We start from the raw sequence: 26679 nt of genomic DNA on the forward strand, positions 1-26679 counted from the left end.
AAGAAAAGAGAGACCCAGCCAACAGCTGATAAGCAGACTGTACACGTACACAGAGCATGGAAAAAGCCATCCATTTTGCTCCTCTAGGTTTCTCATTTTCCCAGTCTTAAGTCCTCACATCTCTGCACCAAACTGTGGATTTTCTTTTCTTTTTATTAAATCTCGTGAAAATTCTTCATCGTTTTCGTTTTTTCGCTTTTTGGTGCAGTCTTGACTGACGTACACTTTTTTCTGCAAGCAAGTGCTCCTAATACGATGCATTTTTTGTATGTTGTTCTTACCAATGTGTTCATTCCTATGCACGCTTTCCTCTCACATAGGCACTTTTGTAAACATTTGTTGTAGTGCATCGCAAAATTCAGATAATTCTTTTCATAGAATCATAGGGTTGGAAGGGGCCTATGAGGCCATTGAGTCCAACCCCTTGCTCAACGCAGGAATCCTTTTTTACTTGTTTCCTTCCCCCCCCCAACTGATCCTGATGGCTTTGCGACAGGCCTGGGAACAAACCAAATAACTGAACGGAGAGCATATCCAGGATTCAGTTCCAACCCACCTCTAAGTACGACCCTCAAGGAAGCAGCCCTTTGACTCTTCCTTCCATCCAACTCACAGTTTAGCCTCTTTCTCGGTCTTGCAAGCCACATAACGTTGGACTTGGGCCTGATTCACGCCGTACATGGAAAGCCAAACCATCGTCCCGCCGAAAATGAAGGTCCAAAAGGTGTAGCGGCTGCGGGGATCCAGGTTAAAACTGGGAGTGGGGGACAAAAGGGAGAAGCACAGGAAGTGAAACCCCAGAAGCAAGCCCCAAAACTCGCTCACGTGAGCAGTACGGAGGATGCAAACACCATACATTTAAAGCACATTTAAAGCACAAGAATGCCCCCTCAAAAAATCCTGGGAACTGTAGGTTACCCTTCACAGAACTACAATTCCCAGCATGCTTAACAAACTATAGTTCCCAGGTCCACCGTAAACTGCCGTGCGGAAGCATCCTCGAAATGCCAACTTCCACAGCGGCGGGACGAAAACAAATTCCACAAAAATCTGGCACAGCCAAATTCATAACAGCTGGAGAGAAGGGATACATACTCGTCTAAGTTGATCCTGGAGTTGTTGCGCGCGATGGCGAGGACTTGGCCTAGCCCTCCCGCGTTGAGCGTCCCCTGGATCAAGACGGCCACAAAGCCCGAAAGCATGACCAGGACCTGGAAGACGTCCGTCCAGATGACGGCTTTCATCCCGCCCTGGAAGAAAAAGGGGACGCTTAGTGGCATGGGCATCCACTGCTACAGAACAGACCATGAAATACATTCCGCTCAGCATTCAGTTGGCCGCTTCTGGGACGAGGATGCTGGACTAAGGAAGATCAGAGGAGAAGCCACCGCTCAGTGCAGAGCCCCTGCTTTGCATGCAGAAGGCCTCAGGTTCAATCCTTGGTATCTCCAGGTAGGATTGACCCGTCTGAACCCCTGGCAAGCTGCTGCTAGTCAGTGTTGACAGTGCTAAGCTAGATAGACTAAGGGTCTGGTTCTGCAGAATTCTGCTTCCTTTGTTTGTTTCCTGTGACTACATAGACCTTTGGTATGATCCAGAAAGACTTCTCTTAATGTCACTGTGAAATACCAGAATCTCTCTCACACAGAGAGACACACACTTGTGTAGTGCTTTGGGAATATTTTAACAATAGATAAATGTTCTTCTCCCTCCCCTCATCATACTAGAACTCGTGGGCATCCAACGGATGTTGGAAGGTTCAGGACAGACAAAAGAAAGTCCTGCTTCACACAGTGGAGAGTTAAAACTCCGGGATTCGCTCCCACAAGAAGCAGTGATGGCCACCAACTTGGATGGCTTTAAAAGAGGATTAGACAAATTCGGGGAGAGAAAGGCTATCAGCGGCTACTAGCCACGACGGCTATGCTCTGTCATTGGAGTCAGGATACTTCCGAATACCAGTTGCTGGAAACTGCGGGAGGGAGAGTTGCTGTTGCGCTCAGGTCCTCCTTGCTGGCTTCCCTGTGGGGCATCTGGTCAGCCACTGTGAGAACAGGATGCTGGACTAGATGGGCCACCTCTGACCTGATCCAGCAGGGCTCTTCTTAGCTATGACAGCTGAGAATGGAACCTCCACACCCAGGGGTAGTCTATCTTTGAATCCCAGTTGCTGGGAATCACAAGAGGGGAGAGTTGCTCTTGTGCTCAAGGGGCATTTGGCTGGCCACTGAACAGGATGCCAGGCTGGATGGGCCCCCTTTGACCTGATCCAGCAGGTTCTTAGATCAGATCTTGCACCCCACATCTACTCTGACCATTATTCACGCACACAAAGGGTGAAAGAGGAATGCACTTTGAGGCTTTCACGGCAGACACCCGACGGAGCAGGTCAGAGAGGAATCATAGAACAGTAGAGATGGAAGGGGTCTAACAAGGCCATCAAGTCCAACCTCCTGCGCAACGCAACCTTGTTGACAAAACGGTTGTGTGACAAAATGGCGGTGGAGGATGTTTGCTCTCTCCTGGATGGAGAGGAAAAACCCCCAGAACGGCAAATTTGTACTCACTATGGTGGTGTAAAACGTGCAAATGACGCCGGTGGAGAGAAGAGAGGCCCATATATCCAGTCCAGTCACTAGAAGAAGATAGATTGGTTTAGAAGGTCATCCACGAAAACTGATCCTCAAAGCAAAACAGGGTAGGGCCATAGCCCAACGACAGAGCTCCTGGCTTTTAATGCAAAAGATGCCAGGTTCAATCTCCACCATCTCCCAGGTAGGGCTGGGAATGTCGTAAATCTGAAATGCTGGACAGCTACTGTCAGTCAGTGTCAACACCACCAAGCTGGATGCACCAACAGTCTGGCTCAGTAGAAAGCGGCTTCCTACGGACTTTGTTCAGAACCATGAGGACTAGAATCTTACTTGTTTAAAGAGGGAGGGCTGTCACTCATAGGTAGCGCACATGCTCCTAAGTTTACTAGCTAATTCAATCAGTGCCTCTTCAGACCCAGTTTCTATGCAGGATTTTCACCTTTCTGTTTTATTTACGGGCTCTGCTGCTTTTCCTGCTTTTTTTATCCCCAGGCCAGGAAATGTTTCACCAGTTTTAATCTTCACCGCTTGGTTTCTTCTTGAAGGCCTGTCCTTGGCATTGAAGGAAATTAAAGCTGCAGTTCTAAACAGACTGACTGGGGAATTAAGTGGGATGGACTGGAGCGCAGAGGAAGAGCCTCTGCTTTGCAGGAAGACGGTCCCACGTTCCAATCCCCAACGGCATCTCTAAGTGGGACTGGCAGAGGCTCCAGCCTGGAACCAGGAGAGCCGCTGCCAGTCTGTGTAGGCAATATTGAGCTAGATGGGCCCAGGGTCTGACTCAGTAGGAAGCAGCTTTCAATGTTCCTAAGTGTTGCTGAACTCGGTGGGACGTACTTCCGAGTAAACATGCATGGGCTGAGCTGGCACCGCAGGGCACAGAACCTACCTTGGTTGAGGATCAAAGCTGGGGCATAGATGACAATTCCAGTATACAGCATCTGGGCAGAGGGGGGAAATGGCAAAAACTACATTTAAAATCTGTACTCATGTCTTAGAAGAAGGAGAAGAGATTTTGGAGGAAGGCACATAGGTCGGTAGCAGAGCACCTTATTTTGCATGCAGAAGGTCCCCAATGCCATCTCCAGCTGAGGCTGGGAATGTCCCCTATTATCATCATCATCTATACCCCGCCTTTTGGCCAAAGGCCCTCAAGGCAGCTTACAAAGAAAAATAAACACAAGTATAGAAATACATCAATAAAAGCAATACAATTTACAAAAATTAAACAACAAACAACATTATTAAGAAAAACAAATGTCTAAGAAAAACAAATGTCCAAGAAAAATTTTGAACAAGTGAATGTAAAATGGATCACTCTCTGTCTTTGCCAGCACACAATATTCCATGCTTAAAGTCTCTCTCAGACACAGTTTACTCTGTTCCAGTCCCAGCAGACTGTTGGGATTGGACCCCCTACCAGAAACTCTGGACAGCAGCAGCCAGTCAGTGTAGACAAGATGTCATTCTGACTTGGTATCTGCTCCTTTTTAAGTCAGGCCCTTTATTTATTAACCATGAGGACTGGAAACTTACTTTTTGTTTAAGGGAGAAACTGTTGCTCAGTGGCAGAGCATCTGCTATGCACGCAGAAGGTCCCAAGCTCAATCCGCAATGGCCTCTCCAGGTAGGACTGGGGGAGACCCCCTGCCTGAAACCCTAGAGAGCCGCTACCGGTCAGTGTAGACAACACTAAGCTAGATGGACAAAGAGTCTGACACAATATAAAGCAGCTCCCTGTATCCCTGATTAAATCAGGCCCTTTATTACAACCATGAGAACTGGAACCTTACTTTATATTTACAGGAAGGGCCGTAGCTCAGTGGTAGGGCATCTGTTTTGCATGCAGGCGGTCCCAGGTTCAAATCCTGACATCCCCAAGAAGGGCTGGGAAAGACTGCTGCGTCTGAACCCCTGGAGAACAGCTGCCAATCAGTGTAGACAACCCCGAGCTAGCTAGACCAATGGTCCAAGGCCGCTGCTGCCCATTGCAGGGAAAGCGGATCCCAAATGACTTACTGTGGCAATGATGTACTGGATCGTCCCACACAGGCGGACTGCCTTGGAGAACCTCATCTCCAGGTACTGCCAAGACAAGATTGGGAAAGGGAGTTGAAACAGAGAAAGACTAACTGGGGGGATCTTTTTGAAGGGTCTCCCCACAGACGGTTCCTCAAAAGCAGCTCTGATGGAAGATGGTCAAGTGAAGGCCACACCGGACGTAAATTTGTCAAGCAACTTCACCTCCCAAGAACAGCCTCTGTGCATGTGCAAAGTGCAGGCTCCTGTCTCATCTTGATTCTTTTCACATTTTATTTTTTGATATGAAGATTTTATACCCAGTTTTTCCCCTTCAAAAAGTTTCGGAGAAGCATTTTTTTTAAGTAACTTTGTCAAATTGCTTTGGGGGGTTGGTTGTTATATTCATAAGATGTCCAAGATATCTTTAATTAAAATTTAATATAAAAAATTACCAAAAAAGTAGTTGCTCAAAGCAGCGTACAAAATAAACCAGGCATTATTATATATATGTATGTAGTTATACCCCACCTTTCCTCCCAGAAGGAGCCCAGGGAGGCAAACAAACGATAAAACACTAAAAACATCTTTAAACACCCTAAAAACAAAACATCTTTAAGAACTATTCCAACACAAATAAGGTCTCTACTTAAAAGGCTTGTTGAAAGAGGAAGGTCTTCCGTAGGCGCCGAAAAGACAACAGAGATGGCACCCACTTAGTATTTAAGTCATCGTTAAAACACAACTACCGTTTAATACCACACCTGACTCCTGATACAAAAGCTGCTGTGGGACTTGGGATGGAATCCTCTCTTTTTTTACGTTTCGTTTTTAAGTGTGGCCCTCTGTTGGTCTTTAACGATCCGATTCCTTTTTCCTCTGCTATCTTAATCATTTTTTCCGATCTGCTCCGTTTTTTTTTTCTTTGCAGAGAATTATCGTTATTTATTCATGAATCTCCTCTATTGGTATTGATCTTTATTCTGAACGCTTGCTCACCTTAAGGTCACCATTCTAACATTACAAACGGAGAACCAAGGGTTGTCTGAAGTTACCCAGAGTGATCAACAGCTAAGCAGAGGTTCCAGCTTAGATCTAACAGGTCCAAGGTCTTCTGGACCGCGCTGTGATCAAACAAAGGATTCCAGCTGTTTAGTTTCCATCAGCCTTTCAGTTCTGCTCTCGTGCCAAAAACAGTAAGCAGACTTTGCACCTGGCAGCATCTTTGCACACCATCTCCCTCTTTCCAAAAAATGCCTTTGTTTATTTTACAAAAAAAGAAAAAAAAGCAAGCCACCCACCTCCCAAACATCCCATCAATTTTTCCTTTCATCACCTCGATGTTGATTTTCGGAAGGTCAAGAAGAGCAGAGAGGAGGACTTTGCCCTGAGTCCTCTCCACTCTCTTGTCGGCCGCTCGGGGTCTCAAGACCTTGCGCTATTCAGAAAACAAACAGGGAATGCAAACACAAGCCACCAGTCGGTGCACGTATTCACAGTGGGACAGTGGGGGGGAAATCACTACCCAAAGTTAATATAAGCTCCAGACAGCAGTGTCACTGAGGCTGAGGTCGAGGTCCAGGGCCCCCCAACCCAGGGGTGGCCCCCAATAACCCCCCCAGAGAGGAACAGATAATGGGGAAAGTGGCAAACCAGCATGGCACCAGTCCCTGGTCTTGCATGGAAATGTTGGGGGGGGGCTCACTGGGCTCAACGCTGATCATTGTAGCATCCTTCCGATCTGATTGGCTACTGTGAGAACAAGACACTGAACATTAAAAGAGCCTGTTTGCTGGATCAGGCCAAAGGGGTCCCATTTAGTCTGGTGTCCTGTTCCCACAGTGGCCAGACAGATGCTCCTCTGGGAAGCCCAACAGCAGCCCTTGAGATTTCCGGCAACTGGTAGTCAGAAGCATATTGCTGCTGAGAGTCGAGGCATGACATAACCATTGCATATTCTCAGACTAAGCACTATAACCAGAGCTTGGAAAAGTTACTTTTTTTGAACTACAACTCCCATCAGCCCCAGCCAGCATGGCCACTGGATTAGGCTGATGGGAGTTATAGTTCAAAAAAGTAACTTTTCCAAGCTCTGACTATAACTATCGCGCACACACAAATGTGTGTGGATGTGTGGGTATATATAGATATATGCAGAGAGAGAGAGATTCTCCTCCCATTCCTTACATAGAAGCAAGATGTAGCATTATATATTTACCCAACAGCCAGTTCTTGGACTCTGCCTCTTGATAATACCCTAGCACAACAGTTTTCAAACTTTTTTTCCATGCGGACCTCCTGAAAAATTGCTGGGGGGTCTTGGCAAATCACTTAATAAAATATGTTCCCCTGCAGCGCTGCCGTCACCGTCGTATTACAAAAAAACGCCCTACCAGATTTGCACTTCCCAAACCGCTGGGCAAACTGAAATACAGGTTTCTTTCAAAAGCCGCCCTTTTCCAAATTCTCCAGCTCAATAATGAAAGGTATATGCAAAAGAAGTATATGTTAGTAAAAAAAGAAAAAGCCTCTTGCTGCTTGCAAAGATGAGCACACAAGGCAAAACTGCATGCAAAACGTGCATGTATGAGGAATAGGTTCAATGTGCACCAGAATGCTTATGGATTTTCATGCAAAATATGCATAAATCTGAGCTTAAGACTGGGGGGGGGGAATGAGAAACAGAGCAAATGAAATGCACAGATTGGTCCGTTCCTGGTTGCGGTTTCCGTATGGAAAGTGAAGGAGGGGGAAAGTCATTCTCTCCCCCATCATTGGGTGAATACCAGCAGGGAGACCACGGTGGGAAGCGAAGTGGTATATCCCCTTACCCCCAAAACGAAGCCCTGGTGTTATTTGCAGGGTGCAAATTCTGACTTGCTTGCCATCCTGCCGATGATCATAATAATGGGCACCGTCCTCACAGGCTAGGAGGAAGACAAAGCATGGGGGGTGCTCTGGGGTTGATTGTACAGAAATAAAGGAGAAGGGCCACAGCTGAGTGGTACAGCCCTTGCTTGGCATGCAGGTTCAATCCCCCATGGTGTCTCCAGACAGGGCTGGGAAATAAAGACCCCGGCCTGGAACCTTGGAGAGCTACTGCCAGTCAGTGTCAAACACCCTGAGCTAAAAGGACCAGCGGCATAGTCTTCTTCCAATATTTAAACCAGCCCTTAATTCGGAACCATGAGGGCTGGAATCTTAGTTTATTTTTTAAAAGGTAAAGGTGTCCCCGCACTTGTAGTGCGAGTCGTTTCCGACTCTTAGGGTGACGTCTTACGACGTTTACTAGGCAGACCGTATATATGGGGTGGGATTGCCAGTTCCATCCCCGGCCTTTCTTTACCCCCTAGCGTGTGCCAGGTACTCATTTGACCGACCACGGATGGATGGAAGGCTGAGTGGACCTCGACCCCTTTTTCCGGAGATTTGACTTCCTCCTTCCGTTGGAATCAAACTCCTGCCGTGAGCAGAGCTTTCGGCTGCGTTACCGCCACTTACCACTCTGCACCACGGAGGGCATAGCACCTGCTTTGCAGTAGGGATGGAAAGATCCATTAAGTTTGATTCTCTTCATTTCTCATCCTTCCAATATTAACTGCAGTTCTCCACATTTCTGCAATTTGCAATGTTCTTAAAAAATTAAATCCTCGTGAAAATTCTGCATTTCAGTGCAAATTTCTCCTGATAAACCCATTTTTCATTGGCGGGTTTGACTAATGTACACCTTTTTGCAAGTCATTTCACATCACGTAAGACATATTTGCTTGCTCTTTTCACTCTTATATTCATTCTTGTGCACACTTTCCCCTAATGTATGAGCGTAAAGGTTGGTCGGTCGGCAAACTGCATTGCAAAATTCAAATAAGTGCAAATTTCAAAGGGTGGCTGAGTTTCAGTTCTCATATTGTTTCGGAAAGTGCGAATTTGACAAGATTCAGCTTGAAATGCAAACTGAATCAACTTTCTCGCCCATCCCAACTTTGCATGCATCTCAGGTCTAATCACAGGCATCTCTAGGTGCAGCTGCGGGAAGGACTTCCTGCCTGAAAACCCTGCCAGTCAGTGCACACAGTACTGAGCTGGATGTACCAATGAGTCTGACTCAGTCAGGACGAGGCAGCTTCCTGAGTTTGTGTGACGTCCTGGAGAGCTCATAGCAGAACTAAGTTTCCGTGTCTCCATTGTCAAATCTTTCACGGAGCTTGTTTGCGAGGTGAATGTGCGCAAGGCCACATTGCAGGCTTCCACGGTCGGCTTCCTTAACCCTCCTGAGACGGCTTCCCCCACCACACTCCAAAGACGGATGTCAATGCTACCTAACTGTGGAGCTCCGATTCTTCAGAAGCCCTCAGCGATGCTTCAGGGTACTCGAGTCAGCAGTGTAAACAAGCGCAGAAGACCTGCGGCTGCCTCTGCATCAAAGGATGTTCAGCCAATAGCAGGGCTGCCAAGTCTCTGGGGCTGGCCTGAAGACTTACAGCTTCAGGAGTTCTCCAGCGGTAAAAACCTCAAGATGCCAGGTTGCCGGGATCAAGTTGGGTAGGTGGGTGGGTGGTTTTTGCACAGACTGCTTTCTCCACTCTTGGATGGCAAGAGCTCTTGCTGTTACTTCTGCCCAAGATCCATGGAACGTGGATTTACCCGGATTGTTTTTGGAGAGGACCACTTGTGCATCCAAAACAAGCCTCAAGCCATTCCTTGCTGTTGGGTTTCAAAAGAAAAGCTCGAGGGATGGAAATTTCAGGAGGTGGCAAAGAACACTTCTTGAACTTCTCTTTAAAACAAAGCGAAACATGGAACAACAGTGAAATCCCATCCATGTTTGTTAGAAGCAAGGCCTGCTATATTCATTGGAGAGGGCAAAAGTGTCTCTCCTCTGCTGCCCCAGGGGGCTGTAGCTCAGTGGGTAGAGCACCAGCCTCACATGCAGAAGGTCCCAAGTTCAAACCCCAGCATTTCCAGATTGGCTGGGCAAGAAGCTGCTGCCAGTCAATGTAGACAATATTGAGCTACATGGGCCAAGGATCTGACTTGGTTTAAGTCTACTACCCATGGTCCAATTTTAAGTGAGGACCTCTATTTATAACCATGAGGACTACAGTCTTTTTATTTTTAGGGGAAGGGCCATTGATCAGTGGTAGAGCATCTGCTTTGCATGCAAAAAGACTTAGGTTCAATCGCCACTGGCATCTCCAGGTATGGTTGAGAAAAGACTTCCTGCCTGAAACCTTGGGCGGCCACTGCCAGCCAGTGTCAACAATATTGAACTACATATACCAGTGGTCTGATGTGGTGTAATATAGCTTCCTATATTCCAGTGTGCCATGGATTGCAGCCTAACTTGCTAGCAGAAATACAGCACAGAGGATTGTAGCGTTTCTCACCTTCCCTTTGGAAACTTTGACACCATCAGGCAAGATAACAAAGGCGTAAGGGAAGAGCTTCAAGCCTGAGTCACCTGTTGACTGCCTTCATATTTAACCACCCGCATCTGGACTCGATCCCCGTGATTAGTCTGTGGCATCCAGAAGCTCTGGTGGCCTTTTGTTTGCTTTGCAAAGGAGCCCATAATTAGGTGGATTTTTAAAAAAAAAAATGGCATCATGAGATGGAAATTGACGTATGGGGCCTACGAACGCCACATGCCACATTTCTTTGGGATGTAATTAAAGCCTCTTTCAATAGAAAAATAAGGGAGTACAGCTTGCCAAGGATCCTGTTGACAGACAGCCTCCCTTGCTGTGTGAGGAATGTGCCTTGAACACCAAAGGCAAGAATCTCACACACAACTTTCACCATTGACACTTGCTCTGAAACAAAAGCAACCATCATATGGTGTTCCCAACCGAGGAAAATAGAAGCTTCAAAGCAGGGGTGCAAAGGATTGCAAGGCATGATGGGAATCTTGGCTAGCTAAGGTCCAACAAACACGTCAGCGATGGAATTACTGAGAAAAGCCTAGGTTGCAAAGCATTGTGGGTACCACAAAGTGGGATGAGGTTCGCATAGTGTCCTTTGACCCTTCCAGTGCTATAGTTCCCAGAGAAGCTTAACCATCAGTCCCTCTTCTCAAGAGATGCAGAGGGTGCCATTGTCAGCACCCTCAACAGATTACAGTTTCCGGGATTCTTTCGGGAACAGCATGACCATTTAAAGTGCTATGATGCTGCTTCAAATGTATAGGGCAGGTGGGGCCACAGTCCCAATCCAGCAAAGGCCTTTTCATACGCTCGTGAACAAGAGGTGGATATAGCCAGGATCACGGAACATAAATTTGTGCTGCCTTAACACACAGTGTTTGCTCTGTGAATTCAAGCATGTTGGCATATTTCCGTCCAAGCCTGCCTGCATTAATTACCAAAGTCTCCACTTGGCCTGATTGTTTGTTTACTCCACGATAGGCTGCGCTGATTCAAAAGCCAAGAGATGGTTTGTTCTCGGAGTTAACAGATACGCTGGAAAAACATCCTTATCCTACAATCTGTTATCGCCGGTTCAGAAGAGGCCTCGGCCGCCACAAGCGCGTGAAACAGCTGATCGCACGGCGCATGGCATCATGTTTGCGAGCATGTGCACTAGAAGCAGAATGCAATGCGCACGCCCCACCTCACCCCCCAGAGAGTCAGCCTTCTCATAGAAGCTGGGAGGGTCTTGAGCCTTGAAAGTGCGATAATAGGGATTGGGAAGAAATTCCATGCAAATTTGCATTGTTCTTACAAGGCTCCCCAAAGAGGCGAGAGACTCCTCAGCAGAAACACAGCAGCATCAGGGCAGTATCCAGGGTCAGTCCAAAGTCAGTGTCCAGAGTCTACCTCAAAACCAAGGGGGTCAGGACAGGATCAGAAGCCAAGCAGTCCGTAAGCAACGCAGGTATAGAGCTCGACATTCCAGCAGCCTCTCCAGCCTAGCACTGGGATTATGCTGGAGCTGCTGAACTAAACATCAAACCTCAGCAGACTCCCATGGATCACCTGCCTTTACTCCCGAGGAGTCCTTTATTCCTGGAGAGCCTAGCCCTGTTGTCGGGCGCTCCTCCAGATGAGCAGGGTTTCCATCTGGCGTTGAAGGCAACACCTCTTCCTTGGGCTCAGGGGCTGTTCAGCCTCAGTGCCAGAGGCCGGACTTGCCCCGGGTGCAGATGGCCCGTCCTGGGCCTCATCATAGGACCCCAGCCCCTCTCCGTCAGATGGAGCCTTGGGCTGGGTCCACGACCGGAGCCTCCTGGTCTTCCTCTGATGAGGCTTCCCCTGGCTGGGACCGGACAGAACCCACCTCATTTAGGCTTTGCAAAACAATATGTGAACTGAAACACAGCTATCCTTCGAAATTTGCCAACTTTGGCGATGCAGAGAAAGGTGTGCATATATAAGTAAAACCAAAATACCCCCAAATGCATTAGATTAAGGAAAACAGCTTGCAAAAATATTAGGAGATATGCATGTTAAAATGCTGATGAATTTTCATGAGGGCAGGTGTGTGTGTACACAGTATATATATATATATATATTGCAAATTGACACAGAAATGAGGAAAACTGAATTGAAAATTGAGAAGCTGAAATGGCATCCGTCCAACCAATCTTGCAATTCAGACTAGCAACGTTTTTAAGCAGCAACTACCCAAAGGAGTTCAGGACTGTTTTTGGTCAATCGAGAGCGTTAGGAGTGTTGCATGCATTGGTACGTCACATAGAGTTTCAGGGTATATCCACTGTCAGGCTATATTCACTGTGCCTCTGAATATCAGCTGCTGAGAATCAGAAATGGGGAGAGCTGCTGTTGCAATCAGGTCTTGCTGGGGGCTCCCCTTTGGGGCATCTGGCTGGCCATTGTGAGGACAGGATGCCAGCCAGATAGGACCAGATAGGACTTTGGTCTGCTCTTAACCATGCCTACAGTCCTCTACATAGAATAACAGATTTAGAAGGGCCATCAAGATTTAAGGCCATCAAGTCCAACCCTTGCTCAATGCAGGTATCCAATTTAAGGCATCCCTGACAGGCTGCTTACAGAATCATAGAATAGTAGAGTTGGAAGGGGCCTACAAGGCCATCGAGTCCAACCCCCTGCTCAATGTAGGAATCCAAATCAAAGCATTCCTGACAGATGGCTGTCCAGCTGCCTCTTGAACGCCTCCAGTGTCGGAGAGCCCACCACCTCCCTAAGTCATTGGTTCCATTGTCGTATGGCTCTAACAGTTAGGAAGTTTTTCCTGATGTCCAGTCGAAATCTGGCTTCTTGCAACTTGAGCCCATTATTCCGTGTCCTGCACTCTGGGACGATCGAGAAGAGATCCTAGTCCTCCTCTGTGTGATAACCTTTCAAGGGCTTGAAGAGAGCCATCATATCTCCTCTCAAGGCTAAACATGCTCAGTTCTTTCAGCAAGGGGGTTGGACTTGATGGCCTTACAGGCCCCTTCCAACTCTACTATTCTGTGATTCCCATTAAAAACATCTAGAAACAAATTCCAATACAAATGCAGAATGGGAAAGATCTCTACTGAAAAGGCTTCTCAGAAGAGGAAGGTTTTCAGAGAGAGCAATTTGCTGCTGCTGTTAAGGAAAAAGGGGATGGAAGGAGGCTAATCATCAGGCTATCTGTGTTGCTTTATGAGAAGAATTACTGTTGAGGTCCCTGCCCCAAGAGTCTTGCAGTCTAGGATGCAATTGCTCCAAATTCACATAGTTAGCCTTAGCCACACACCACAGGGCAGTCTTTCCCCAATCTTGTGCCCTCCAGAAATTGCTGGACTCCGTCTCCCAGCAGCCAGCCGGGCCAATGGTCAGGGATAATGGGGCTTGAAGCCCAACAACATCTGGAGGGCACCAGATCAGGGAAGGCTGCCGTGGGGCATGGTATGTTGGGCACCGTGGTGCCAGAGGCTTCATAGAAGATGTGGGGTTTGAGGAGGGATCTGACAAAAGAAAAACAGGTGGCCTCACTGAGCCATTGTGAGATACATTCATAGCACTGGAGGACATTCTCACATCACTCAACGCAACATCGTTTCGCCCTTTAGGACCGCCCAGTATTAGGGTCAAAGCTTGCTTACGCCCTTCCCTTCTTTTTAAATTTGTTTGGAACACACAGCATGAATCTTCCAACGTGTTTTACCTGTGCCCCAAAACCAAAAACAGTTAAGTATGAACGAGGATTATAGGAGACTGTGTAAACATTAACACAGTGAAAAAGACTGACAGCAGTTCATCTCAAAGTCTCACGGCTGCAAAGCAGCAAAACGTCCCGCAAAAAGTTCTATTTTCAGACACTTGCTGGGGAGGGGTTGTTCTCCGATTTGTAATAGCTTGCGCTAGTTTTTGACTGCTTTGAGCTGCTGATCTGATGTGTTCTCTTAACGAATAACATTTTTAGAACATAAGAAGAGCCTGCTGGATCAGGCCAGTGACCCATCTAGTCCAGCATCCGGTTCTCACAATGGCCAACCCGATAACCCAATGGGAAGAACCCTGCAAGTAGGTCCTGAACGCAAGAGCGCTTTCCACTCCTGCAGTTTCCAGCAACTGGTATTCAAAAGCAGAGCATAGGCACTGTGGCTACTATCCATTGATCATCTTATCTTTCTCCATGTCTAATCTTTTAAAGCCATCCAAGCTGGCGACCATCACTGCCTTTGGTGGGAGCAAATCCCATAATTTAACTATGCGCTGGGTGAAGAAGTCCTTTCTTTTGTCTGTCCTGAACAGGGGTGTAGTCGTCCAGGGTCTCGGGGGGTCTTAGACCCCTTACTTTTTTGAAGAGCAGGGTCCCAGCAAGTCCCTATATCTCCAGCATCCTATGAGACAATCAGCATGAAAGGGGGAGTGTGCTAGCCACTGAGAAGAGTCTTCCAGCATGCTTTCTTGTCCTTTCCTGCTGATTGGAGCCAAGCAGAGTGAAAGGAGGCGAGTCAGCCACTGAGAAGACTCTTAGCAGCTAACACTCTCCCCTTTCATGCTTATTTGGCACATATGGGTTGTTGTGGGAGAAGAAACTAACAAGGATCTCATTCTCAACCCAGCAACAAAAAAGGGGGGCGTGGCACTTCTGAATTTGCCATTACAATATTGGTCCTGAGTCTTCAAACATTCAACGTCACTGGATATCCATGAGTTCTAGTGTTCTGAGAGAGGGAGAAAAGCTTTTCTCTAGCTACTTACTTTCTTAATAGTAGTAGTAATTTTAATTTATGTGCTGCTTAATACCAAAAATAGCCTTCTATGTGCATTCCCCCCATCCCCAGGATAGATGTGTAAGCTGTCTTGTAGACCCGTTGAGCCAAAAAGGCAGGGTGGGCAGCCTTCCTGACTCACAAAATACTACACATTACACCCAAAGGCTGCTTTCCCATCTACACAAACCATACAATACTTGCTACTCATGCAACATCACTCATCCTATTCCACTGACACACCTCACACACACACCCCAATCCACCTGGTCACGCCAACATCTCCCACTCCATCACAGCAACGTAGTGGCCAATTCAGAAGTGCATAGTCCCTTCATGTCAGTCAGAGCCACGCCACCTCCACCCTTTTTGCTGTTAATGCCTCCTCACAACAGCAGCCATCCCTAGGAGCCAATCAGCATGGGAAAGGCGAGTGTTAGCTACTGAGAAGAGTCTTCTCAGTGGCTGACTCTCTTCCTTTCACTCTGGTTGGCTCCAATCAGCAGGAAAGGATAAGGAAGCATGTTAGAAGACTCTTCTCAGTGGCTAACATGTTCTCCCTTTCATCCTGACTGGCTTGTAGGATACTGGAGACATAGGGACCCTGCTCCCAAAAAGGTAAGAGGTCTAAGACACACATATCCCAAGACCCTGGATGACTACACCCTGTTCAGCCACCAACCATTATCATCAGTCACTTCTTCCACTCAACAAAAAATGCGCCTTGAGGTACAGGTCCTTGTCAGATCCCCAAGGATGCCGACCCATGGCGCCATCCCCGCTGTAAAGCAATGCAAAGCAAGCAGGTCTACTTTCATCTGAACCACTTAACAGAAGAGAAGGCATGAAGAAGGCACCTCTGCACACCCACCCCTAACATTTTATTTATTTGACATGCACACAGCCCCAACTCTTCACCCCTCCCCTCCCGACAGTTCACTTACCTCATAAGTGCTGGTGAGGCCCAGGCGGTAAAAGACCGGGAGGAAGAGGTAAGCAGTCAGAAGCGTGTTCAACAACTGCCCCAAACACATCCACAAGAACTTCATGCCGTAACGGTAGGCTTCGGATGGGACGCCCAGCACTTGAATGGCCGACATGAAGCTGGCAGAGAGCGAGAGGCCGACGGGCACGGCCGACATCTGGCGACCCCCCGTGAAGAAGTCATCGGAGGTCTTTTGTCCGCCCTTGGCGAGGGCGTAGAAGAGGCCAATGCTGGTTGAGATCAGGAGCATCAGGCCAAAGACCCCGTAATCCCATAAGCTAAAGGTGAGCATCTCAGCCTTGAACACCTCTAAGTTACCCCCTTGAGCCATTTTGCTGCTGAGATCCTCTTCCCACAACCACTAAATCACAACCTCAAAGTTAAAGCGTGGAAAAAGAGTAAGGGAACCACAGGAACTGGCAACGCCACAGGAATTGATAGAGTTTAAATAGTTAGAACAGCACAGGGAAAATTATGCTTAGATCCAAGTGATAAGCCGGAGGAAGAAAGGTGCAAGTGCTAAACTCAGCTCAGTATAGACAGTGGAATGAATAAGAAGAATATTCTCTGCAGCAGACACACACATAAAACCCCACTCCAGAGTAAATTACTATTTACAAGCCAAGCAGCCAAATTCTTGGAGGTGTCTTAGCTGACTGCAAATAACTAAAATGAGAAACAGCTACCTGATGAAATAGCAATGGCAATCTGGCGGGGGGGGGAGATCAAAGACTTTATATATAAAAAAGAGGGCACCAGCGCTGGAAATTCAAAACAGTTCACAGGCTGAAGTTCCAGGTTTGAAACGTGAAGGGTAAGCCCACCCACGGAAGGGTCGTTTCAAGTGTGGAGAAATAAATTCAAATCAAGAAAGAGGCACCAAAAAACCCCATCAAAAATCTCTCAGCAATTTTAAAACGTCAGCAAAGCCCCCACAGCGCAACCAGGCCAGAATGAAGATATTTTAGAAACAAGAATCAAATAAAAAAAATCCCAGCAGATACCAAATATTTGCAATTACAGCATATACTCTATGCTAAAAAAGAAAATCAAACAATTCTGCTTTAGGAAGTAACAAGTTATCTCATTTTCTTTTAAAAGGAATGAATTAAGTGCAAGCAAGGGCTCCTTTGAATAGGACCCTTCAGAAAGAAATAGCAAAGTGAATAAAAAGGGACAGAGATTATCCTCCTTCTGAAAAAAAGAAGGGGAAAAAAGTTTCAACAGGAAGATGAGTCTCCCCTGGCAAAGAGAGACGCAACTTAGAAAATCAAAAAGGAGAAGTGAGGGGATGAAGAGGTTTGGAATTGCCCAGATTGCAGAGAGAGGCGGAGGACGCCAGATCAGCTGTTTGCCAAGCGCAAGGGAAATGATTTGCCGGCCACCTGTGCAGCTTGCAAGGCTTCTTATGAAGCCAGCCACAGGAGTGATGGGAGAGGGAGAGGGAGGCGTGAGCAGTCACAGATTTTTTTCTTTATCCGAGTGCTGTTGATTTGATAGCAAAAGAGGGCTGGCCAGGAGCAATTTTTTTTTTTTGCTTTTGTATGTGTGTGCCCGCTTGTATCTAATGCAAAGCACCCTTTCAGCCCTCACATCAGGAAGCAAGCAGAAAAGCTGGGATTCCTTCAGGAGGAAGTTGCCTGAGCAGAAGGGCAGGGCAACCAGCGATGGACTGGGCTAGCCACAGATTATGGAAGGGAGAAGATTTTGGCGTTTCCTGGTTGCACAACAGAACCCAGAGGAATTTCCCCCCCTTTCTTTCCTGCGCATGCCATGCACAATCCATGGAAGGGAGCAGGGCAAATGCAAGGAGCCTTTCCGCCGCTTGGCACCCGGGTGTGGGGCTGGCACTGGGGGACTCAGCACAGGGAAAGGGACACGCAATGAACGGTGGCTCAGAGACCCACATTACCAGGCCCATAAATGGCTGTGAAGAATCCAGGGCAGGGCACCAAGTGGCTCTCCAAACAGTGCTGTTTCCTGAAGGTGTCATCCATGTAAACACTCACAAAAACACTGACATCACATTCAGCCCCACGGGTCAGCCTTCCCCGACCCGGCGCCCTCCAGATGATTTGGACTACAAGGCCCATCATCTCAACAGTCCTAGATTGGAGAAAGTTACCATAGGCACACCTGCCCTGTGCGTTTGTGGGGAGGGGGACGCCTCACTTTGTGGGCCTGTAGACCTTATGGGCAGGGGGTAGATCAGGATCCCCCTCCCCCGGCCCCAGATGATTTGCAGTAGATCAGCAAAGCGGTTTGCAACTCCTGATGCCTGAACAAATACGGACCTAGGAAACTGCTTTACACTGAGCTACGGCCCTTCCCCAAATCGCAAGAACCAAAAGCCCTCCCTCCCCCCCCCCCCGTTCCTAAATCAGGCTGTCGAAAGCGCAGGCAGAGAAACAGGAGCAGATTTGCATCAGGCAAAAGCATTTGTGTACAAGCTCCAGCACTGGGACTGAAAACAAATCCCTGGGTCAAGCTCAAACTAGAGACGCCTTATTCTGCAATTCTTCACTCCTCTTCCTGACACACTGTTGCACATCCAGCACCGGTTAAGAACATCAGAAGAGCCTGCTGGATCAGGCCAGTGGCCCACCTAGACCAGCGTCCTGTTCTCACAGTGGCCAACCAGATGCCCATTACAGGAAGCCAGCAAGCAGGACCTGAGTGCAACCCATTGACGGGCCTCAAAGATTCCAATGAAAAACAAAGTCAATTCCACAAACCTGAAGTCAGCACCTGTCCTCTCCCAGTTTATAGTACATCTGTCCCCAGTCTCTTTGCTTCTGCCTTGCATCCAGGATCCGACCCAATGTGGGTACATGTGGGTTTTTTAAACTCCAGTTCAGCTAGTCGCACGTTTGGATCATTGGCACTGCCCAGATGATAAAGCATCCTTGCTTTGCAGAAAGCCCTTTGCCTCTACAGGGACCAGACTGGACTTTTCCACATGAATTCAAATCCTCAGCATTTCCAGCATAAAAGGAGCAGGAGAAGGCCCATACTTTGGACACAATGAGAAGACATGATTCACGAGGAAAGACAATAATGCTGGGAAAAACAGAAGGGGAAGGGGAAGACCAAAGAGATGGATTGATTCCATAAAGGAAGCCACAGACCTGAACTTACAAGATCGGAACAGGGTGGTCCGTGACAGATGCTGTTGCAGGTCACTGATTCATAGGGTCGCCATAAGTCATAATAGACTTGAAGGCACATAACAACAACAACAACAAATTAATACCACCAGCAAGGCTAGCCCTCTTTCCTACGAACGCACAGGGTCAAGGAACACCGTCTCCCTTTATCTGTATCTACTCAAAGTCCTTATATGTTGAACGTTAGTCCACCGAAATCCACAGGTTTCCAACAACAGTTGTCAAAAGAAGGCAGATTATAGAGACGCTACCCAAGGATTCTTGGGTATTTGGGAGGTACAGTACCAGAAATTTTCTGTTTGGGAGTCAGCGTTCAGACAGCAGAATATTCTTCTAATATGTGCCATTTACTCATATCTTGCACACTGCAACTATTAAAATGCATTCTAAGTGGCCTTAGCCATCATAGCAGATACAGAAAATAAGAACACAAATCAGCAGGAAAAGCACTGCTGTACATGCTCATTTAACATCAAAGCCATCTCTGTAATCTTTTCGGTGCATACCGAAGACTTTCCTCTTCCAACAAGCCTATTAAGTAGAGACCTGATCCCAGTCTGCGTCTGTGTTGGAACTGATTTTTAAGATGTTTTTACAGCTTTTAAAAAATATATGTTTTTAAAGATGTTTTGTTTTAATATATTTTAAAGTCTGCTTTTATGAAGTTTTAGAGTTTTTGTTTTCCACTCTGGGCTCTTACTGGAAGGAAGGGCAGGATATAAATTTAATAAGTAAGTAAGTAAATAAATAAGACCTTGAAGGCCCCTCTGTAGTTGTGAAAGTAATTTGTTTCAAACTGGATTTTAGTCATGTATTTTATATTGTTGCGACCCGCCCTGGGACTTATTGGTGAAGAGTGGGAAATAAATTCAGTGATAAATAAATATTTATGCACTGGTCTGTTGCAAAACACGAGGGCGGTGCACAGCAACATGAAAACATTTAAAAACAGTACAAAAGCAACATGTCCTTGTAATGATCATGAGCTGCTGCTGGATTTTTGGAGCTCCTCCGTTGCTACAAGCGGGCCCTGCAGATTTGCCTCTGTGTTGTCACCAGGGCCTGTTTAGTCTGGTGAAAGGCAAGATCAGCTGTGGAAGGAATGAACAAATCTGACACTTTCAGTTTTCTCATTTTCCCAGACTAAAGTCAGCTTAATCAATTTCTGCAGCAGTTTGCTTTTTAAAAATAAAAAATAAATAAATAAGGCCTACACGAAAAGTTCTCCTAATACCTATATTTTTCTTCGCACTCGCCTCTGAAAGAGCATTTTTGCAAGCAGTTAATGCTCTAACATAATGTAGTCTGGGAAGTTATTTCACTAACACATGCCTTTTGGGGGGCACTTTTCCCCAATGGGCTAATTTTTGGCACGCATTTTGGGGTGGGTGGGGAGAAGAACTGCATTGCCAAACAAGGGTGAACTATGAAAAACAGCGGCGCTTCAGTCCTCACGCTGGTTGGGGAGGGCAGATTAGGTAGGCTTGTATGCGTAAATGGAAATGGACTGTGTTCAAGTTGATCCCGACTTATGGCGACCCTATGAATAGGGTTTTCGTGGTAAGCAGTATTCAGAAGAGGTTTATCGTTGCCTCCCTCTGACGCTAGTCCTCACCAGCTGGCTAGGGTCTGCTCCACTTGCCACAGCTGCACAAGCCAGCCCCGTCCTTGCCTGCAACTGCCAGCTGGGCTCCTTGGGACTATGCAGCTTGCCCACAGCTGCACAGGTGGCAGGGCACGTAACCCCTGAGCCACTCACTGTTGGGGTGATCTTTAGCTGGCCTGCCTTGACACCCAGGAGACATGAGCAGGATTGGAACTCACAAACTCTGGACTCCCAACCAGGCTCTCCTCCCCACTGTGCTACCAAACCAAATTTCCAAGTCAGGCCATTGTTCCAACAGTGCGCTGTTGTGCACACTGGCTAGCAGCTCTCCAGTTTCATACACAGGTTTTTCCCAGCTCTGTCCGGAAATGCTGGGGATTGAACCTGGGACTTTCTGCCTGCAGAGCGCTCACTCTGCCACTGAACTGCAGCCGTTCCCCATAGAGGACTGGGCGATCTAGTGATCTCACTCAGCATTAGGTTCACGTGTGATGCCTCCTCGGCTGATGTTGTTGACTGGTGTGCCAGCCTTTCCTTGAAAACCCCTCCTTGCCCAACCTCACCAAAAGCAAAACAAAAAGTCTCTCAAGACAAATGTGTCATCCTGACTCCTGCTGGATATTTTTTTAAAAAACAAAAACAAAAACTCCCCAATTGCTACAAGCATTTGAAATTTAGCACACATTTAATCCTGCAGAAGACCAGATCAGGTGTGAGAGAGTATATACATTTTAGCATGTGTTTTTAAATTGTTTTAAACGTTTAAATTGTGTTTTAAATTGTTTTTAAAAGATGTGTTTTAAATTTGCATATTTGTTTTAATATTTTTAGTTACTGTAAACTACCCAGAGAGCTTTGGCTATGGGGTGGTATATAAATACAACAAATAAATAAATAAATAAATAAATAAATGCGCACACACCCGCTTTACACCAGAGGTGAGAATAAGGGGGAAAGGCAGCAGCAAAGGTCGGGAGGAAAGACTCCACCCATACACCATGAGGACTAACGACTTATGAAAGCCAAGCCACACTTTGTCCTGGCCTAGAGGGCTTAAGGGTCAGAGCTGATGTGCCTCCTGGCAAAGGGGAGGAGCTGAGTTATTAAAAAGAGGCGGAGCCCAAACAGGAAGAGGACAGAGCCCCAATAAGATGCTTTGCTCACCTGGGGGAGCCTTTGCCAACCTAATTCCCTCTAGATGGTCTGGCTGGAGTTGATGCCTGATCATATACCTAACCACCTCAGATTACAAACCAAGGACCGCTCTAGGATCCTTTGGGAGCAAGTGTGGGACACAAATTTAACAAATTTAAATTTAGCAAGCCCAAAGCACAGACTAAAATGTGCACGACTGAAGCAGGTGAGGCCAGTCCCATCCTCCTCCCATCAAGATCCTGATCAGGGGTATAGTCATCCAGAGTCTTGGTACTGTTTTGGGAGCAGGGTCCCAGTGGCTCCAGCATCCTGTGAGCAAATCAGCATGAAAGGGGAGTGTCTCAGCCATTGAGAAGAATCTTCTAACATGCTTTGTTGACCTTTCCTGCTGATTGGAGCCAATCAGAGTGAAAGGGGATGAGTCAGCCACTGAGAAGAGTCTTCTCAGTAGCTAACACTCTCCCCTTTCATCCATATTGGCACCTAGGGATGTCTATTGTGGGAGAAAACATTAACAAGGATCTCATTCTCAACTCCACAGCAAAAGCAGGGGGAGGGGCGTGGCTATGACTAACACAAAGGGACGCTGCACGTCTGAATTTGCCCCTATACTATTGATCCTAATCCCCAGCTAGGGATGGAAGAATCCATCAGTATCGGTTTCTTAGTTTTCCAATCTTAAATTCAGTTAATCACATTTCCATCGTCAGTTTGAAATTAAAAAAGAGAAAGTCCTCACAAAAATTCATCAGCGTTTTAATGCAAAATTTTAATATATACATTTCCTGCAAGCAATCTTCCGTGATAGAATGCATTTTTGGTGTATTATTTTCACTAATATATGCATTTCTTTTGCACATTTCACCTCCATGTGTGCATTTTTGTAGGCGTTATTTGGTGGGGGAACGGCATCTCAAAATTTGGGAAAGTGCGAATTGCAAAGGATAGCTGCATCTTGGTCCACATGTTGTAGGAAGAGCAAATTCATTAGGTTCATAGTAAAAGTTCAATATTGAACTTAATTTCTCCCCAGCTTCAAATCTTTCCCTTCCTCTCCTAATCCCAGATTTCACTCTCCAGCCCCCCAAATGACCCCCACCCCTAAAAGGGGGAGCTTCTAAGAGAGTCAGGAGAAAAATGGCAAAAGACTTAGTGACATCATTATTGCTTTACAGTGGAATAAGACTCAGAGAGAGTTGTCTCCAACTACATTCTAGTCAGAGCAGACCCACTGCTATCAGTGGAAATAAATTAGCCCGGGCCATTATTTTCAAAGGCTCTGACTCTGAGTAACACTGGATACTACAACCTAGAGATACAAAAGCCATCAGAAAGTGTGATGACTGACAAAAGAAATGAGAAGGAAAGGGAGTGTCCAAACTGCAGAGCGAGGAGAACGTACAAAGGAATTTCCCTAAAGAACAAAATTACTTGCTGCTTCTGCAAATAAGTTGATGGGTAGACAGAGAGTGCATCCATCCTAGGCATGTCTACCCAGAAGGAAGGCCCACTCTGTTCAACATGTCTTACTCTCAGGAAAAGCATGCATCAGATTACTTCTTGGGCTTCTTACAGTTTATTTATTTATTTTTGTTAATATTACTACTACTACTACTGTTCTGCTCTTCCTCTGACAAGGAGCCCAGTGTGACAAACAAAGGACAAAACACTAAAAAGACCTTAAAACATCTCAAACACAAAAGAACATCTTTTAAAAAACCTTTAAGAAGATTTTTAAAAAGCAATTCCAAAGCAGACGCATAAGGGATGAGGTCTCTACTTACAAGGCTTGTTGAAAGAGGAAGGTCTTTGGTAGATGCCGAAAAGATAACAGAGGTGGCACCTGTCTAATATTTAAGGGGAGGGAAAGCCAAAGGGTTGGTGCCACAGCAATAACGGTCTGTTTCCTATGTTGTGCAGAACGGACTTCCTGATGAGATAGTATCTGCAGGAGGCCCTCACCTGCAGAGCACAGCGATCTACTGGATAAATAAGGGGTAAGACCGTCTTTCAGGTGTATACATTCAGTTCTGTTCAGAGTAGTCTAATGGACCTAAACTAGTCCTGTCTATTAATTTCATTGGGTTTAGTTGAAACTAATGTTTGCTACCATCTGCTGGTTTCAAATTCAGGGGTTAGCTGGTGATCACAGTCGTCTGTTGCTGCTTAAGAAATAGTTCAGATAGTTTTCTGCCACTTTCCTTTTTAAAAAAATCAATCACACACCAGCGAGGAGCACAATGTAAACGTTACAAGAAAACCAAAGCTTATCTAGTAACAAGGGGGAAGGGCCATAGCTCAGCAGTACAGCGTCCGCTTTCCACGCAGAAGGTCCCAACGTCAATCCCCGGCAGCATCTCCAGGCAGAGCTAGGAAAGACTCCCTGCCTGAAACTTTGGAGAGCCGTAGCTGCCAGCCAGTGTATGCAGTACTAAGCTTGATGGACCATGGCCTGATTCCGTATCAGACAGCTCCCTATGTTCCTGTACAATAATCCTGGGGGGGGAAATAGCACACAGATTAAGAACAGATTAATATTATCCGTCGGAAAGGATTAGGATAATATATGCAAAATGTTTGTGAGGAAACCCAACCATCTCTTGCCTTCCCATGAAGCAGTTTTGAAAGGGTTGGTTTGGAAAGCAAAAGCAACAACAGAAGGGGGGGGCAGGAAGTGAGATCTTGCTTAACCTCTTCCCAACCCACCACCTGATTTGCATGCCTAGCAAGTTTGCATAGGCTGCCCAGGTTTGAGGAACTAAGATAGGGCAACTCTCAACTAAGTCCTGCTCAGAGTGGGAGACCCATTAAAATCAATGAGCCTAAGGTAATCACGCCCATTAATTTCAGTAGTTCTGCCCTGAGTAGGGCTTGGCCTGATATTGCCCTTTACCATTTACTATTAGAGCCTCGCTCCTAGATCAGACCACGTGGGATCCGCATAGTCTAGCCTCCTGCTACTAACAGTGGTCAGTCCAGATGGCCCCAGGAAGCCCACAAGTAGGACCTGAAAGCACTAGCCCTTTCCTGCTCTTGCTCACCGACAATTGGTCTTCTGTGGTAGACTGCCACTGGACCTGAGAACCGAAACACAGCCATCCTTTGACATTCACATTTATTAGAATTTTAGGAGGCAGTTCACCAACTAAACAACATTTACAAAAACACATATATTAGGGGAAAGTGTCCATAAAAATGAGTATGAGCAAAAATAACATGCAAAAAGGCATGACGTGACGAGAGAACGGCTTGCAAAAATGTGCGCCTTTGGCAACACTGCCTACCAAAAATGTGCTTATTTGGAGAAATTCACACTAAACTGGTGGAGAATTTTCATGAGGATTTAAAAAAGAAAACAAATCCGCAGATTGCTGCAGAAATGTACAGAATTTAAGACTAGAAAAGGGAGAAACTGAGTCAGCCGGAAATAACCGCTCTTTCCATCCCTAGTACTGGGAGATGTCTCCCAGCCAGCACAGCACCAGAGGGCAGGTTGATGCTGTGACCTGTGCTTGCTCCATCTTCCACAGGCTGCTGGGAGGAGTCAGAGAGACACACCCCGATTTAAGCAGGCTTGCTGGTTGTAGCCCAGCATGCAGCTGAACTGTTTGTGTTTACACCCACTAAGTAAATTTGAAACATTGTGCCTACTCACCCACTCTCCAGTGCATGCAAAACAAGACAACAACACCTCTTCCTATATGTACCAACCCGGACCCTGCCCTATGCATCACAGGCCTTTCTGTATGTGTCCCCTCCAAAGGAGGTAAGGACAGTGGCGACACGAGAACAGGGCCTTCTCAGTGGGGGCCCCCCTGTTTGTGGAACGCTCTCCCCAAGGAGGTACGCCTTGGGCCATCATTAGGTTAGGTTTATTACTACTGTTGAGATTTTGTATGTTTTTATTCTGTACATCGCCCAGAGTGGCTGGACAACCAGCCAGATGGGCGACTAATAAGTCTAATAAATAAATAAATAGCCATCATTAGCCATCTTTAGGCGTCGGACCAAAACATTTCTCTTCTCCCAGACATTTGGTCCTTAACCCTGGAATGCTTTTGGAGGCCTTCTTTTCTGGTTGCCCTTCCTAAGAAGGGTTGCTCCACTTCCTTATGTACGTAAGAACGTAAGAAGACCCTGCTGGATCAGGCCAACAGCCCATCTAGTCTAGCGGCCTGTTCCCACGGTGGCCAACCAGGTGCCCGTTATGGGAAGGCTGCAAGTAGGACCTGAGTGCAACAGCAGCAACTCTCCCTTCCTGCGGCTTCCAGCAACTGGTTTCCAGAAGCATCCTGCCTCTGACTACGGTGACAGAGCACAGCCATGGCTAATAGCCATGTTTAAAAATCTTTTACTTATATTTTTTAAACGTTTTTATTACTGTAAGTCGTTTTGAGAATGCATGTGTGCAGAAAGGCAACTAACAAATTTAATAAACAAAAGCCCAGTCTTTGTCTCTTAATACGCAAGTGTGAGCTATGTACATTAGGACGAAGCTGGCTGAGTCACAATTCGAGAGGCCTTCTCAGAGAAGAAAGAATCCAAAGCTGCCAGGACAAAAGTATCACATTCTTTTCCTCTGAGCAAACTGTACATCAAATATTTGCAATTCCAGGCAGCCATCTAGGACAGCCTTCCCCAACCCGGTGCCCTCCTGGTGTTTGGGGCTTCAACAAACCCCGTGCTTATTGCGGCTGGCGGGATCTGTAGTCCAAAGCACCTGCAGGGCCATCACTAGGCCAATCTTGGACAACACTTGAGAACGGTCAACCCTTTTCACCTCCAAATGTAGAATAAGAAAGGTTTCCAAGTCAGACCGTTGATCCGTCTAGCTCTGACACGGTCTGGCAGCAACTCTCCAGGGTTTCAGGAGGGGGGGTTCTCCCCAGCCCTACCTGGAGATGTCATGGGGGCTTGAACCCGGAACCTTCTGCACGCAAGCTCTGCCCACCGAGCTATGGTCCTCCACTTAAAAATAAATC

The 26679-nt window shown here is 46.7% G+C and overlaps 1 protein-coding gene across 17 annotated transcripts in view; it reads right to left on the reverse strand.

The window, feature by feature from the left end:
- The window catches only part of SLC5A5 (solute carrier family 5 member 5), a 93717-nt gene that overhangs the window by 14161 nt on the left and 52877 nt on the right, over window positions 1–26679 (reverse strand). For 16 of the 17 annotated variants that reach the window (XM_061602257.1, XM_061602254.1, XM_061602256.1 and 13 more), the window contains 5 exons: window positions 4614–4679; window positions 3484–3535; window positions 2568–2635; window positions 1096–1250; window positions 614–754 (listed from right to left, as the gene is read on the reverse strand). In XM_061602257.1, the coding sequence (XP_061458241.1) occupies window positions 614–754; window positions 1096–1250; window positions 2568–2635; window positions 3484–3535; window positions 4614–4670 (473 nt within the window). In that variant the 5' untranslated portion in view covers window positions 4671–4679. Of the gene's footprint in view, window positions 1–613; window positions 755–1095; window positions 1251–2567; window positions 2636–3483; window positions 3536–4613; window positions 4680–15728; window positions 17139–26679 lie in introns of those variants that run through there. The other variant, XM_061602241.1, reaches the window with a different exon arrangement.

This window comes from Rhineura floridana, chromosome 18 (genome assembly GCF_030035675.1).
Source record: "Rhineura floridana isolate rRhiFlo1 chromosome 18, rRhiFlo1.hap2, whole genome shotgun sequence".
NCBI classification, from domain to species: domain Eukaryota; kingdom Metazoa; phylum Chordata; class Lepidosauria; order Squamata; family Rhineuridae; genus Rhineura; species Rhineura floridana.